A 17,221-nucleotide genomic window follows, 5' to 3' on the forward strand; every position below is an offset into this window, starting at 1 on the left:
AAATAGCGTATAATTTTGCTCAATCAGGGGTGCGCATAACACCTTAACCACTGCACTGTGCCAAATGACAAATGCCATTCGCCAATTACTGCACCAACTGACAAAAGTATGTTTTATTTCTTCGTACACAGTCGAAGTGCGCTCGCGGTAGGTTGGGTACAAAATGGACTCTTAGGACCTCCAGTGAGAGGCAGCCATCTTGGAAAAAATTCCCAGAATGTCCTAGGGCTGCTGGCTGGGTTAGTACTGAGTGAGCAACAATGAGTTGCTCTGGCTCTGCCTCTGGCTCCCAAACACCTGTCCAACGCGGTGTTGACTTGGGTACAAGATGGATTCCTGACGTGTTTGCCAGATTGAAAAAAATTCCCAGCATTCCCCACGGTCATGGCCAGGCTCATATTCAAGGTAGCAACCATGTCGTATTCATCCATATCGAGCTCCCAGCCCTAGTCGGCCATGTTTTTAAGAAAACATCATCTGATGTTGGAATACAAGGCATATTGCTTGAAGATGAACATGCCAATGATTTTGATAACCCAAATCTGGAAAAAGACCTAACACAGGTGTCTGCTACTTGTGATATGGATAGTGAAGTGAACGATGTGGAGAGTGTGTACAGTACACAGCTCTCACAGCCCTGCCATGCCGGACTAGGTCATCACCATCAGTGGAACAACACAAATGAAATTTTGTATGTTCCACTGAACATTTAGTGCCAAATGCAATTCACTTGGACCATCCGGGAATTCGTTAGAGCGGGGTCTGTTAGAGTGATGATGCACTGTATTTGAAAAGAAAAAATACAAGAATAGAGAAGTGATTGCAAATATTATTCAGCAGATATGTAAGTAATAAAATTTAGCAGATACTGTATATAAGTAATAAAATTTACCAGATATAAAAGTAAAAATAATAAAGAACAGAAGAGTGGGAAATTAGATAATTAATCAATTAAGATTTCTAGAGTAAACGAACTGAGATTCAAATAATTAATCAAATGGAATACAAATAATTAGCTAAGTTAAGAATTACAGTACATTATTATTGTAATACAGTGATACCTCGGTTTAAGAGTTTAATCCGTTCCTGGAGACAGCTCGTAACCCGAAAACTCGTAACCCAAAGCTTATTTCCCCATAAAAAATAATGGGAAATGAATTAATCCGTTCCAGACTACCCAAAAACATCACTTCAAACTAAATTTTATACTTAATTCAACTAAATCTACACTACAAAACTATATTCAAGTTATTACTTACCATTGGTGATGAATGCTGTAGGGGTATGGACGATGGTGAGGAGGGGAGAGGAGGAGAGGAATTGTTATAATGGAAGGGGACTCCCCTTCCAAACAATATCAGACAGTGAGGACCTCTCAGGGGTGCATTCTCTGGCACGTTTTGCCTGCATACTACTAGGTCCTGGTTGTGGGTCACTGCTCGATGTTCTCACAACATATCTGTCCATGGAAGCTTGTTTTTCCCATCTGCGCAAGATGTCTCTGTAGTGAGGCATCACATTGTCATTGAAAAGATTAAGGCAACGGCCTACTACAGCTTTCTCCCAGTGAGTCTTTTCAATAAAAGTTTGAATCTCTTCCCACATCTGACACACCTTAATTTCTGCAGAAGGGACATTCGCTACTGCCTCATCCTCCTCCACTGGAGAATCATCAGCTCGGTTGTCTTGCTGTTCCTTTTGAAGGGCTTGGAGTTCTTCGGTGGTCAGTTCTTCGTTGTGTTCTTCCACCAACTCCTCCACATCACCATCCAATTCCAAGCCCATTTGCCGGCCCAGAGTAACAATTTCCTCAACAATAGGTACATCATTTACAGGCTCAAACCCCACAAAATCTTGTTCTGTCACACATTCAGGCCACAATTTTTTCCAGCCAGAGATCAGGGTTCTTTGAGTCACTTCTTGCCAGGCTTTGTCAATGAGTTTTAAAGCACTACATATGTTAAAATGGTGTTTCCAGAACTCTTTGAGGGTGAGGTTTGTGGCTTTAGTCACTTCAAAACATTTCTGGAAAGAAAAGTACCTTTTCATAAAATTTCTTAAAATTCGCTATGATTTTCTGGTTCATAGGCTGAATTAGAGGAGTGGTGTTAGGCGGAAGGAACTTTACTGTGAGAAATTTATTGTATCTGGGCAACAAATCATCTTCCAAGCCTGGAGGATGAGCAGGAGCATTGTCGAGGAGAAGCAGGGCCTTGAGTGGCAAATGTTTCTCCTGCAGATATTTTTCTATGGCAGGGCACACCATTTCATTCACCCACTCCGTAAAAAAATCCTAGTCACCCATGCCTTATTATTAGCCCTCCACATCACACACATTTAGGTTTTCTGCACTTTATATTGTTTGAAAATCCTTGGATTTTCAGAATGATACACTAGCAAGGGTTTAATTTTCAAATTGCCACTCGCATTTGAACACAGCACAAGCGTAAACCTATCTTTCATAGGCTTGTGTCCGGGCAAGGATTTTTCCTCCTTGGTAATGTATGTCCTCTTTTGCAATCTTTTCCAGAACAGTCCTGTTTCATCACAATTAAACACCTGTTGTGGTAGGTATCCCTCAGCCTCTGCAAACTCTTTAATTCTTCAATAAATTTCTCGGCGGCTGGTTTGTCTGAGTTTGCAGTCGTCGCGCGCGGTCTTCAAGCAGCCACAGTTGCCACGAATTTATTTTCGCGTCATTATTTACAGTGTTTACACATGTAATCTTTGCAATATTAGTCACTAATTATGTTGCACATAATGTCACTTGATAGTTATTGTCAATATATGTTGCACACATCGAGTATACACATGCGCACACAAACGTTTTCCATTATGGCATTATATTATGTACAGTAATCACAATGTTCATTATTTTATATGTACACACATGCACGCACTATGTACAGGTTTTTGCACTATTATTGCACATTTAGAAATCTTGGAGAGAGTGGTAGTCGATGAAGCAGTCGACAGCACACAATGCAACTCCACACCATGTTTGCACCATTTTACGTTTTTGCTCTCTTCGTTTTGTTGTTTTACATACTAGGCATGCACGTTGGCCTATTGCACGCTTTCCACCTGCTGGCAAATTCTTTAGTCTGTGTTGCTGAAAGGCATCCATGTGAGCGAGCCTGGGTGTTGCATCATGCTGCAACACTGGGTTCATGATTGATCTTCGTATGCCAGGGACTTCTTTACCAAACTTTGCTAATAACTGTGTTGCAAGTGTAAAAGCAAATGTACGGAACACAGGTTTACGTCCAGTTTTCACCAGGTACAAATTATAGCAGTTCAACATGCTCATGTCAACAAGATGGAAAAACACTTTTTTCGTCCACTTCAATGTTTTCCGCACACACTCGATAGTGCCAATCATCATGTCAGCCTTATCAATCAAACGCATGTTGATATTGTAGTCAAGAACACAATCTGGCTTATATACTGGTTCTCTCGTTACACGGTGCACCTTGCCACTTTTCAACATTGTACCATCATGAACGGTTGACATCAGGTTCACTTCTCTCTTGTCTTTCCACCGTACTGAGAGAATGTCATCACATTTCCGTACCTGGCACTCACCAACTGCAAGTCCACCGACAAACACTGGCATTTCCCTTCTTTGTGGCTTTACTGTGCCAACCAACCCGGTTCTATTTTCAATCAAGAACTTAGCTAGCAATGGACTTGTATAGTAATTATCTGTGTATAGGATGTGGCCCTTGTTCATCCATGGTGCCATCAGTGACTTCACCACACTACCCGAGAATCCATGTTCGTCGTTACCGGGAATGTCTACATCGCTAGCTGAATACAGAATCATGTGTAACACGTATCCTGTTTCACAGCCACACAGTACAAAGAATTTCAAGCCAAATCAGTTTCGTTTTGAGGGAATATACTGTTTGAATGAAACACGTCCTTTGAATAGTATAAGGGATTCGTCAATCACCAGCTTCTGTGCTGGTACGTAAAAATCTCTGAATTTCCCAATCACCTCATTCATATAGTGCCTCAATCGCCAAAGTCTATCCTCCTCAGTCCGGTCCTCATTAGTTGCAAAATGCACACACCTGAGGAGTATCTGAAATTTGTCTCTGGACATATATTTCCCGAAGAAAGGTGTTGGAATAGTCAGATCTTTGCTCCAGTAATCTGTGATAGCGTGTTTGACACAGTGTTTCATCAACATACATATTGCAAGAAACACATACATTTCCCCTATATTGGTGTCTTTCCAATGTTGCAAGCGTGAAAATTCTGATATATCTTTTCTAATGAGATGAGCCGCATGAAGGTTTGTTTGGTGTACAATATATTCCATGAGCGGCTTATCATAGAATGCTGTAAAATAATCACATTCACTCATATCCTCTCCATTATCAGGGAAAAGATCTGTAATCCCAACGTCTTTATCGTCAAAGGCAGGAATTCGGGGAATAAAACCAGCACCATCACTCCACACTAGTACACCTGGTGTCCTGCGAGACGCAGGGGACGCAACAGGGGATGCAGCAGAGGCACTACGGCGAGGAAGCGATGCACCCCGTGGACCAGGAGCTGAAGCCCGTCTACGCAAAGTACGGCCGTTACCTGCACGTGAGGTAGAGGCACGTGCACGTGAGGTAGAGGCACGTGAACATGAGGCTCTTGGTGCCACATGTTGTTCCATGCGGTGGCGCTTGGCTGGGCGAGACACTGCTGACGCGACAAAATCTCGCCCAGTAACACCACTGGTACTGGCACCAGGCTCGGTAACACTATGTTCTGATTCCACTTCACTAAAACCAGAAAAAGAGTCACCTTCCTCTGACTCGTCACCGAAAGTATCCTCAGACTCTAAATAATCTCAGGAACTGTGTGGCCGAGGGAATATTGGGGTCGACGCTGGCCGAGGCGGCATGGGTGAGGGTAGAGGCCTCGCCATAGGAGGCGGCTGTATCTCATATTCACTGTCCGTGCTATCAACATCGGTCAATTGGGTGTAGTCTTTATCAATATCAGAGTCATCAAAGTCACTTTCCTCACCATCGGAAAATAATTTACTGGTTATTTGCTCTTGGGTGAGTGATTGCGTGGGGCGTGCCCGAAAAGCGTTCGGCCGTGCGCTCGACATGGTGGCTGCCGGGTAACTGAGGCCTCCCAAGCGATAGTAGCGTGAGCTGGATTTTTTTTCAAAATGGCGGCTGTTTACTATAGCCACTGGGCAGCGTATGGGGACCCCCTCTACCCCGCGGGCCTTTCAAATCGTGCTCGGTACGCCCGCGCATCATATGATGCGATGCGCAATTTACTGCAAGTCGGGCAAAGCATCATATGATGCAATGCGCAATTGAAAGGTTAACAATACTGGAATATTAGACAACAAACAAGACTAGTAGCTAATATTAATGGGCAGATATATAAGTGAGAAATTAAATTATTAATTTTTAATTCACAAAGTAATGAATTAAAGATTCAGATAATTTGACAAATTAAGAGTTCAAGGTTTATAACATTTTGGGAAATTGAAGTGTTAGTATCAACAGATAAATGGGTAAGTTGCAAATATTTTAAGCTAAGAATATGATAACTAGACAAATTAAGCATTCAAAAAATTATTACATTTTATAAAATTGAAGTCTTTGTAGTAATAGTTATAAGAGGGTAAATTATATGTATTTAAAGCCATTTATATAAAAAAGAAGCATTTAGTAATTAATATACAAATATAAAAAAGCCAAAATTTAAATATGGTTAGGCTAGGTAAGGCCTGATCACTCATGTGTTACTCTCAGCAATGACATTGGAAGTTCGCTGACTTCCAGTTATGTCACAATCAACAAAGAAAGCCAGTAATTGTTGGATACTTTTGATTTCATGTCTTTTGCTGTTCTTTCTTAGCAATGATCGTTCCATTCCTGGTGTAGCACTGCTTGATAAGATTTGGGTTTTGTTTGTGAATATGATGCTGTCTGTAGAGGAGGATCAACACTGCTTGGTAAGGCACTCATTAATATAATATGATGCTGTCTGTAGAGGAGGATCAACGCTGCTTGGTAAGGCACTCATTAATATAAAGATTGGTTTTATATTTGTAGCTGATTGAATGAGGTCTTACTTATCATTGGGATAAGCTAGTTTAGTGAGCATCTGCCTGGTGCTGTGGTGATTGTTTTTATCTATTCTGATAGATTTAATAGTATCATTAAAGTTTATCTCTGATGTAATCAGTTGATGGGCTACACTTGAACAGTTTTGACCTTCTTGTTCTTCAGGCAGTTCAGTAGAGCTGATGATGAGCAAATCATGAAGTTTTTGTTAATACTGTTGTCTGGAGAGCCTGAAACACTTATAAATTCAGTACTACCTACCTAACTACACATGCTGTATTGCATATTAATGGGTTATAAGCCAGTCCAAACATGGTATAAGTATGGAATACTATAACTCTCATACTGGGTGGGGTGGGTATTATGAGGGACTGGTGGCTCATAACAGTTGTCACTAACCTGTGTTGGTGAGTGTATTAATAATTATCACTTTCGCACTCCGATGTCGCTTTCCAGTGACATCAGTTTTTCTCCTGGGCCGTCTCGGATGATGTGTCTAAAATCATCCATTAAAATATTTGTTAAAAATTACAATTTTAACTGATCAATCTGGGTGTGGTTTCAAAATGAGCGCCTTTAGATTGCACACAATTTGATGCCAAAATGAAAGACGTCACATGAAAATTGTTGTCAGAACACTGGAAAGATATAAATAATTTTGTGGTGATAAGCGTCAAAAAGTGTCCAAAAGTTAAAATATTTGTTAAAGTTTATTTATTGTTTTATTATTATGGGACTAGTTTTAAAATATGCGTCTTTAGATTGCGCACAATTTGATACCAAAATGGAAGACGTAACACGAAAATTGTATGTCAGAACACTGGAAAAAATATTTAGTATTCTAGTATTTCTTTTGTTTTTGGCTATGATGAATTGTTCTAAAATTAATGGTAATTACTGTACCGTAGTGTATAGGCCACACCACATTCCCCTTATCCCCCCAGGTGGTCCCTCCCAACGCTCCCCTCTCTCCTGATACCAACCACCCACCCCACCCCGCCTACACCATGCGCCTCGAGCCACAGCCGTATGGGATTAATACGGTACGGCCCGCGGCCTGGTTTTCATTTCCTGACAGTTCACTCTTTGTCCGGCTGACTGTCCGGATATTGCAACATCGACAGCAAGTTAACCGGCCCAGATTTTTATCCGGACAAACACCTGATTTTCCGGCTCCTATGGACATTTTGGCCGGATATTGAGATAACTTTATTCGGTCACGATTTTGACCGTATAAGGGCGTTTTCCGGATATTCGAATCCCGGATGATCGAGTGTCTACAGTAATTATTTTGTGTGACATGGCATTGGAATTGAGCTGTGTTTTTATCATACCGTAAATTTTGTGAGTATAGATTGTTTTTTTTTTTTTTTTTTTTTTCATTTTTTTTAACTGTTATTCTTATATATCAGTGATGGGAACATCAGATCATTTGGAAATGCATCGGACGAGGGAGTGGAGAATGGTGGGGAGGACGAGGGGACGGGAGTGGGGGGGGGGATGGTGAAGGGGGACAAGGGAGGGGGTAATGATGGGAAGGATGAGGGGATGGGGGAGTTGGGGATGGTAACGAGGGGACCGGGGAATGGAGAATGGTGGGGAGGACAAGGGGACAGGGGAAGTGGGTGATGGTGAAGAGGATGAGGGAACGGGGAATTGTCGGGCGGATGAGTTGATAGGGGAGTGAGAGATAATTAGGAGGACGAGGGGACAGGGGAGTGAGGAATGGTTGGGAGGTTGAGGGGACTGGGGAATGGTGGGGAGGACTGGGAGACAGGGGAAGGTTGCTGTGGCTCAACAACGCACATGCGTTGCTGAGCCACAGCAACGTGTGGCCAAGTACAGCTAGTAAGGAATAATGTATATTGGATTAATCAGTTTCAAACCACAAAAATAAATACTGTATAGTTATACAATAATTAAATGGAATAAATGCTAACACACTACACTTTACCTGTACTTCGGAGAGTTGATGGCATATGTGGAAACTAGTGAGGCAGAGGAAGAGAGATGTTCTTTGGCAGGGGAGTTCCCTAACATTAAAACTTCTGGAAGTTGTGCTTCTGATGTTCTTTCTCTTTTCTGCTTCCCTCATTACACTCACTGAATGCTTTCCTTACAAGAAACTTGTCCAAGGATGATTGTTTTTGCCTGTTCATTAAATTGTTTTTAAAGTGAGACATAGCATTGTCATTCAACAGATTTGTAACACAGTTTGTCAAGGTGATAATTTCAAGAAAAGGTTTGCACTTTCCCTCATTTTGCACACATTTCTTTTAATAGAGAACTAGAGTTAGGCATAACAAACTCTGTAACAAGAGCTGACACTCAGGTACCACTCTCATATTTAGCTGTGAGTTCTTTCTTCATCTGTATCGTGATTCTAATCATTTTTCTCTTTGATTAGCTCATATCACAAACTTTCATAGATGACATGGTGACTTATTTACAATAAGAATATAAAAAATATCCAAGAGAAAAGTGTAGTGGGTTGTGCACTGAACAACAGCTATGGTGAAACCAACCCGTTCTCGCAAATTCGTAAAGTCAATATTGACTTATTAACTACGTGCATAGGTGATATACTAAACATAATAGATACCCTTAAAAAGATTCATAGAAAACACCGACCTTACCTAACCTTGTTAGTATCTTAAGATAAGCATCTTATTGCTTCGTAATTACAATTATTACTTAACCTATACCTATTATAGGTTAGGTAATAATTGTAATTACGAAACAATAATATGCTTATCTTAACATACTAAGTAGGTTAGGTAAGGTCGGTGTTTTCTATGAATCTTTTTAAGGGTATCTATTATGTTAAGTATGTCACCTATGCACATATTTAATAAGTCAATATTGACTTATTATATTTGCGAGAACGGGTTGGGTGAAACTGATGCATCAGGGACCCGTGTTTACATCTGAATGCCGAGCAAACAGACGAATACCGAACATGAACACAGCGTCTGAGTACCGAAAAGTGTGAATTATGAGCAGTGCAAATACCGAGGCTCCTCTGTACAAAGAAATTATGTAAATATTATGTAATTTGTATCGGTAAATACAGTACAATACTGTAATATTGCTTTTTGTTCTAAATTCTTCTAGCTTAACCAAATATTTTTTTCCACAGGATAACAACCCAGAGGAATGTTCACTGTGTTTTAACAATTATGAAGACAATCTGCTACGGCCTCGCACACTGCCTTGCGGACACACATTCTGCTCCCAGTGTATTGACAATGCTATCAAGAATGGGCAGCTGACCTGCCCCAGGTGCCATGCCCAGCATGCTGCCACAGCTGCTACTCAGTTCTCAATTAATTATGGTATGGAGGCCCTTATCAGAAAACTAAAAGGTATCGAGGTTTTACCAGGAAAACCCATTAAAGCTCCTGCAAGAGGCATCAGTAAGAAGTTACGTTCCCTGGTGCAGGAGCAGAAGAGCATCATCAGCAGCCTCATTACTAGCTGTGAAGAGGTACTGTCTCAGCTGGGGGAGTACCGGGGGCAGCTGGGGGACTGGAAGACTCACCACCTCCAGCTCCAGGACAGACTCTATGCTCTGGTAGAGCAGAACAAGTCAGCAATGAAGCTCTTGGAACTGGAGGATACGAGTGTGATGGATATGACAACACAAGGAGAGGAAGGGAAGACTCAGCTGCAGGTCATGGTGGGGAGCCTCAACACAGTCAACACCCCGCAGGAGGTTGACACAACCATAGACACAGCTGATGGGTACAAGATGAAGGTAGAAGATTGGCTCCAGAAGTGCCAGGAACTCTTCCCAGATGTCAAGACTGTCCACACCTCAGTGAAGGTACGCTGCTGAAGGTCACATTGTTCTCACCCAACTGAGTGTAGTATTGCCCCTATATAAACACTTTTGACATGGAGACACATCATGATGAGAGTAGACTTTATATATAGGAAACTTTTTGCTCTAACACCTGAAACATTTTTATTAATAAAGTCAATTGTAATCTTGGTGTTTCTCTACACTATGGTCAGTGTAGAGAAACATTACTTATATTGTCAAATTACTTTACTCAGTCTGATGCTTCATTATAGTCCAGTTACTTTACTCAGTGCCTGATACTTCATTATAGTCCAGTTACTTTACTCAGAGCCGGATGCTTCATTATAGTCCAGTTACTTTACTCAGAGCCTGATGCTTCATTATAGTCCAGTTACTTTACTCAGAGCCTGATGCTTCATTATAGTCCAGTTACTTTACTCAGAGCCTGATGCTTCATTATAGTCCAGTTACTTTACTCAGAGCCTGATGCTTCATTATAGTCCAGTTACTTTACTCAGAGCCTGATGCTTCATTATAGTCCAGTTACTTTACTCAGAGCCAGATGCTTCATTATAGTCCAGTTACTTTACTCAGAGCCTGATGCTTCATTATAGTCCAGGTTCCACCATGAATGTTTGTGTTGGTAATGACAGGTGCAGGAGACCATCAGGGAGGCCCTGGAGATGATGACCACAGAGACAGGTGCCACAGCTGACCCCGTACACCTGGAAGACTCAGCCTCCACCATTAATGTTTGTGTTGGTAATGACAGGTGCAGGAGACCATCAGGGAGGCCCTGGAGATGACGACCACAGAGACAGGTGCCACAACTGACCCCGTACACCTGGGAGACTCAGCCTCCACCATTAATGTTTGTGTTGGTAATGACAGGTGCAGGAGACCATCAGGGAGGCCCTGGAGATGATGACCACAGAGACAGGTGCCACAGCTGACACCGTACACCTGGGAGACTCAGCCTCCAGCATCATGAATAAAGTTCAGGAAATCACTGGACAGATCCCCCAGAAGCAATTAACAGTAAGTTTCTGATTTCCCCTCATAGGTCATATCACATGATATTGAGTTGCGTTTTTGAGGAGAGGAAGCCTGTTCTTAGGTTTATCGAGGTTCCCGAAGGTCAACTACTGACTTTCCTTAACATACAATCCACAATAGTTGCCTAACTCCTGGATAAATATTTACTAGTTGGTGAACAGAGGCAACAGGTGAAAGGAAACATGTGAATCATTTCTGTCCTGCATGGTGATTAAACCTGTGATCCTCTGTTGAACCCGGGATCCTGACTCCCTCACAAAGGCGCAGAGAGTCAGCCAGTAGAGGGGGGCCTGGAGCTACAGGTCCAGCACCAATCCCCTGCCAGTAGAGGGGGGCTGGAGCTACAGGTCCAGCACCAACCCCCTGCCAGTAGAGGGGGGCTGGAGCTACTGGTCCAGCACCAACCCCTTGCCAGTAGAGGGGGTCTGGAACTACAGGTCCAGCACCAACCCCCTGTCAGTAGAGGGGGCAGGAGCTACTGGTCCAGCACCAACCCCCTGCCAGTAGAGGGGGGCTAGAGCTACAGGTCCAGCACCAACCCCCTGCCAGTAGAGGGGGGCTAGAGCTACAGGTCCAGCACCAACCCCCTGTCAGTAGAGGGGGCAGGAGCTACTGGTCCAGCACCAACCCCCTGCCAGTAGAGGGGGGCTAGAACTACAGGTCCAGCACCAACCCCCTACCAGTAGAGGGGCGCTGGAGCTACTGGCCCAGCACCAACCCCCTGCCAGTAGAGGGGGGCTGGAACTACAGGTCCAGCACCAACCCCCTGTCAGTAGAGGGGGCAGGAGCTTCTGGTCCAGCACCAACCCCCTGCCAGTAGAGGGGGGCTGGAGCTACAGGTCCAGCACCAACCCTTGCCAGTAGAGGGAAGGTGGAGCTACAGGTCCAGCACCAACCCCCTGCCAACAGAGGGGGGCATGAGCTACAGGTCTAGCACCACCCCTCTGCCAGTAGAGGGTGGCTGGAGATACAGGTCCAGCACCAACCCCCTACCAGTAGAGGGGAGGTGGAGCTACAGGTACAGCACAACCCCCTGCCAGTAGAGGGGGGCAGGAGCTACAGGTCCAGCACCAACCCCCTGCCAGTAGAGGGGGGCAGGAGCTACAGGTCCAGCACCAACCCCCTGCCAGTAGAGGGGAGGTGGAGCTACAGGTCCAGCATCAACCCCCTGCCAGTAGAGGGGGGCAGGAGCTACAGGTCCAGCACCAACCCCCTGCCAGAAGAGGGGAGGTGGAGCTACAGGTCCAGCATCAACCCCCTGCCAGTAGAGGGGGGCAGGAGCTACAGGTCCAGCACCAACCCCCTGCCAGTAGAGGGGAGGTGGAGCTACAGGTCCAGCATCAACCCCCTGCCAGTAGAGGGGGGCAGGAGCTACAGGTCCAGCACCAACCCCCTGCCAGTAGAGGGGGGCAGGAGGTACAGGTCTAGCACCAACCCCCTGCCAGTAGAGGATGGCTGGAGCTACAGGTCTAGCACCAACCCCCTGCCAGTACAGGGGGGGGCACCTACCACCACCCAAGTGGGTCCTTGTCCCCGTATTTGTTAAAGAACATGAATGAGTAAAGCAAATTGGAGATACGTACAAACGAACCAAAGCACAAGGTGACTTGCATGCATTTCTAGTTGCAAGTAGAGAGGTGAGAGACATGAGCAACGTTTTACGTAATAAACATTGGGAAGAGTTCCTACAAAGTATAAATGAGCAAATAACACTTGTTGAAGTTTGGGAAAAGATACGATAAATCTCTAGAAGCAGCCCAACCAAACCGCTGCACCACAGCCCACTAGAACAAGCAAACATCCTCCTTGATCAATGGGCAATAACTTTGAGCTACGACTCACTCCCAATTAACATACAGCACAAACTTAATGACACACGCCCCAACAGACAACGAACCATCAATTTTGCCTGTACAGCTATCGACGTGTCGGACCTTAATGATGAAACTGAATGGGAATTAAATCATGCACTAAAGATGGGAAAATCAACTGCTCCGGGAGAGGATGGTATTACTTACAGTGTACTGAGATTAGTCTCACACGTACCAGGTAATCCACTATTAGTGTTGTACAGAATGAGTTTACGTGAAGGAGTATTACCTGATGCTTGGACAAAGAGTGTCATTGTTCCCATCCCCAAACCACACTCAGATAATTATAGACCCATATCTCTAACATCGTGTGTTTGTAAAGTGCTTGAACGTATTGTTCTTAACCGACTCATGTATCGTATACAGGGGCACCTGTCACCTCAACTGTTTGGATTTATGCCTGGGCTCAGTACACCACACTGTTTTGCTGAGTACTTCGCACATATTGAAGCTTCCCCTCAAACAGTCTTCATCGACCTAGCAGCAGCTTTTGATACAGCAAACAGAGAAATCATACTGGAACAGCTTGCCGAGCTGGGAATACAAGGAAAATTACTGAAATGGATAAAGGGTATTTGTCTAATCGAACAGCATATGTTTGGTTTAATGGTGTTAAAAGCACAGAGAGCAAACACTTTGAACTGGGAACTCCACAAGGAGGGGTCCTCAGTCCCTTGTTGTTCAACGTTCTGATGCATAAACTTATTAAAGATCTTCCAACTAATAATGAAGACATTGTCATTTGTTATGCTGATGATATATGTTTACAGGCTGCCACCGAGCCTAGCATGCAAGTTCTGCTCGACGCTTTTGCTACTAGAGCTGAGGAATGTGGCCTCCTTATCTCTGTACAGAAAACTCGTGCCCTCATTCCATGTGGTATTCCACCAGCTAATTATCATATAGATGGGCGAGCACTTGAGAACTGCGAGTCTTACTTGGTGTCCCCAGAACTGCGAGTCTTACCTTGGTGTCCCCATTAACGACCCTGGGTACCTTTCTTCTCTCAAGAGGAGACTTTGGGAGAGATTAAAGCCCTTGCGGGTCCTTGTTGGTGTCAATCATGGACTTAACGTGAGACTTGCTAGAATGTTTTATGTATCATTTATACGCTCTGTGATTGACTACAATGCTCTACATCTCACACTGTATACTGACAAAGAGCTGAAATCTCTTGAAACCTTGCAAAATGAAGCTATGCGTCTCATCCTTGGGGCTCCAAAGTCCACGAGAATAGTTAACATGAGAGCAGAGTTAAAATTACCTACCATAAGTGAGAGAATTTTGTCTATTAGCACAGTTTTCGGCATGAAGGCATTGAGTAGATCTAGACAACACATGAAGTTTCAAGCTAAACTTTCTAATATGCTGCACTCACCTGAGGTCTATAGAAGAAGAACGAAATCTGATTATGTATATTGGTTCTACAAGGTAGCCAACTCCATCAAAATATTAAATATGTACCCAACTCGACTAATGATTAATCAGCCAATTACTCCATGGGATAACTGGGATCTATCAGTTGATTTTGTAAATGCGCCCAAGAAAGAAAGTGTGCACACTACATTATTAAAACAGTTAACACTGAAAAGCATCACTGAAAGTACTCAGAGTATGGGTAACGATGTTTATCAGTGCTATACCGACGGCTCTGTAGAAGAAGGTGGACGATGTACCGGATGTGCATGTAACATATTTGAACAATCTTCTCTCGTACATACAGCAATGAAGCGCGTCAATGACTGGGCAAGTACAACTCAAACCGAACTTGCAGGCATATACCTTGCCACTGAATTTTTAAAAGACAAAGGCAGTGGACTTATATACTGTGACTCGCAGAGTGCACTCCTGGCATTGAACGCACATAGTAGTGACACCCAGAAAATAGTCAGTGATATTCGAATGAATGTTTTAGCTGCCAAAGAAAACAGATTTGAGATTAAATTCCTATGGATACCATCACATGTTGGCATCTCAAGGCATGACACTGTTGATATGCTTGCTAAGTCAGCCTGCAGAAAACCAGTGGTAGAAATTGATATGGGTGTTTCATTAGCAGTGACAAAGAGAATACTTAAACAAATATCTAATGAAAATCTCACCGACCTAACAAATTCTCAAAGACCTGAAAGTTGTAGCATTAAATATTATGATAGATATCGTGAGGAGACATTCACATATGGGACTAATAGAACAAGAACCCGGCAATGTGATGTTATAGTGGCCAGAATACGCCTGGGATATAGACGTATCTGGCAGCTTTCTCAAAACCCAAATGTCGAGTACACAATGTGTCAACTTTGTGAAAGAGAAAACATGCACTCTCTTGAACATTTTATTGTAGAATGTCCCATACTGACTGACTTTCGCCCTCCTGGGCTAAGGTATGCTGAACTCTGTAGTTACTATACGAGTACTGGAACACTTGATGATATATTGGACTTGTATCCAAGATTGACCATGTAATATATCAATCATACAATGTATATATATGATGTAACTATATAACCTGAGCTTGTAAAAGCACCTTCATCACTTTCAGTGATTAAGTGCTTAATTGCACACTAGTTTCTTTATCAGCTACCTCACCCTGTCAGAATAAATGAGACAAATGTATGTGAATGCATGTGTGTGTGTATATATGTATGTATATGTGTGTGTGTGTATATGTATATGTATGGGTATAAAGTATATATGGAAGCTGATCAGAATTACATTTCACCTTTGTGAATGCACATTAATGACACTATGTAAAAGACACATCTAACACTTTATGTAGGACATACGTAAATCTGTGTATTTACGTATGTAGGTTAGCTTAGCATTTTAAAAGCACCGAATCACCTTCTGTGGTTGAGTGTTCAATAAACCCTTTAACTGTATGTTTAACACTTCTCTAACCCTGTCCATGGAGGACAGAAGAAAATGTATACATGCTGGTTAGCATTGTAAATGTGTGGCCACGTCTGTGGTAGAAAATAATAATAATAAAAAAAAGTACAGGGGGGGTGGGAGCTACAGGTCCAGCACCAACTCCCCCTGCCAGTAGAGGGGGCTGGAGCTACAGGTCCAGCACAACCCTCTGCCAGTAGAGGGAGGCTGTAGCTACAGGTCCAGCACCAACCCCCTGCCAGTAGAGAGGGGCTGGAGCTACAGGTCCAACACCAACCCCCTGCCAGTAGAGGGGGACTGGAGCTACAGGTCCAGCACCAACCCCTTGCCAGTAGAGGGGGGCTGGAGCTACAGGTCCAGCACCATCCCCCCTGCCAGTAGAGGGGGGCTGGAGCTACAGGTCCAGCACCAACCCCTTGCCAGTAGAGGGGGGCTGCAGCTACAGGTCCAGCACCAACCCCCTGCCAGTAAAGTGGGGCTGGAGCTACAGGTCCAGCACCAGCCCCCTGCCAATAGAGTGGGGCTGGAGCTACAGGTCCAGCACCAACCCCCTGCCAGTAGAGTGGGGGGAGGGCTGGAGCTACAGGTCCAGCACCAACCCCCCTGCCGGTAGAGGGGGGGGGCTTGAGCTACAGGTCCAGCACCAACCCCCCCTGCTAGTAGAGGGGGACTGGAGCTACAGGTCCAGCATCAAACCCCCTGCCAGTAGAGGTGGGCTAGAGCTACAGGTCCAGCACCAACCCCCTGCCGGTAGAGGGGGGGGGCTTGAGCTACAGGTCCAGCACCAACCCCCCCTGCCAGTAGAGGAGGACTGGAGCTACAGGTCCAGCATCAAACCCCTTTCCAGTAGAGGGGGGCTGGAGCTACTGGTCCAGAACCAACCCCCTGCCAGTAGAGGGGGACTGGAGCTACAGGTCCATAGCTACGACTATGGGAAGTCTGCAGTTGCTGGTCTCACTCCACAACCGCCTAACCGGAGAGTCATGTGCATCCTTCACATACATACAGTAAGCAAATATTTTGGTTACTTTGCTAAGATTCCTGGCAGCGCATCATCATGAATGAAGTACATGCGTATTTCTTGGACTCCATTGATGGTGTTATCTCTGAATTCTGCAAATTTCTTTTTCGTATTCCATTATATAATGACGCAAAGTATGCGAATAGTTAAACTTGCTCAGTGAATTTGTGTTAGCTTGCTAATGTAATTGTATGGGGTTTGCATAAGTTTGTTGAGAATACAATTGAATGCTAGTTTAGTTCATTTATTATGAATCCCATCTTGTGGGGCGGGTAGTGGGAAGGGTTACCACGGTGGGAAATGGACTCTGGTAATGAACCCAACAATTCATTTTTTTGGCTCAAGCAAGAAAAAGAAACAAATAACGGGTAAATGAAATTGCCAAAATTAATTTGTGCAAGTTTGCAAATGTGATTGTAAAGTTTTTTTTTTTTGCATAAGTTTGAGAATATATAATTGAATGTTAGTTTTAATTCATTTT

The 17,221-nt window shown here is 43.8% G+C and overlaps 1 protein-coding gene across 1 annotated transcript in view; it reads left to right on the plus strand.

Annotated features, from left to right (window-relative positions):
- The window catches only part of LOC123765805 (uncharacterized), a 76,757-nt gene that overhangs the window by 35,326 nt on the left and 24,210 nt on the right, over nt 1–17,221 (plus strand). The window contains exons 3-4 of the mRNA XM_069305566.1: nt 9,235–9,921; nt 10,792–10,938. Of these exons, the coding sequence (XP_069161667.1) occupies nt 9,235–9,921; nt 10,792–10,938 (834 nt within the window). The remainder of the gene's footprint in view (nt 1–9,234; nt 9,922–10,791; nt 10,939–17,221) is intronic.

Source organism: Procambarus clarkii, chromosome 55 (assembly GCF_040958095.1).
Source record: "Procambarus clarkii isolate CNS0578487 chromosome 55, FALCON_Pclarkii_2.0, whole genome shotgun sequence".
Classification (NCBI taxonomy): domain Eukaryota; kingdom Metazoa; phylum Arthropoda; class Malacostraca; order Decapoda; family Cambaridae; genus Procambarus; species Procambarus clarkii.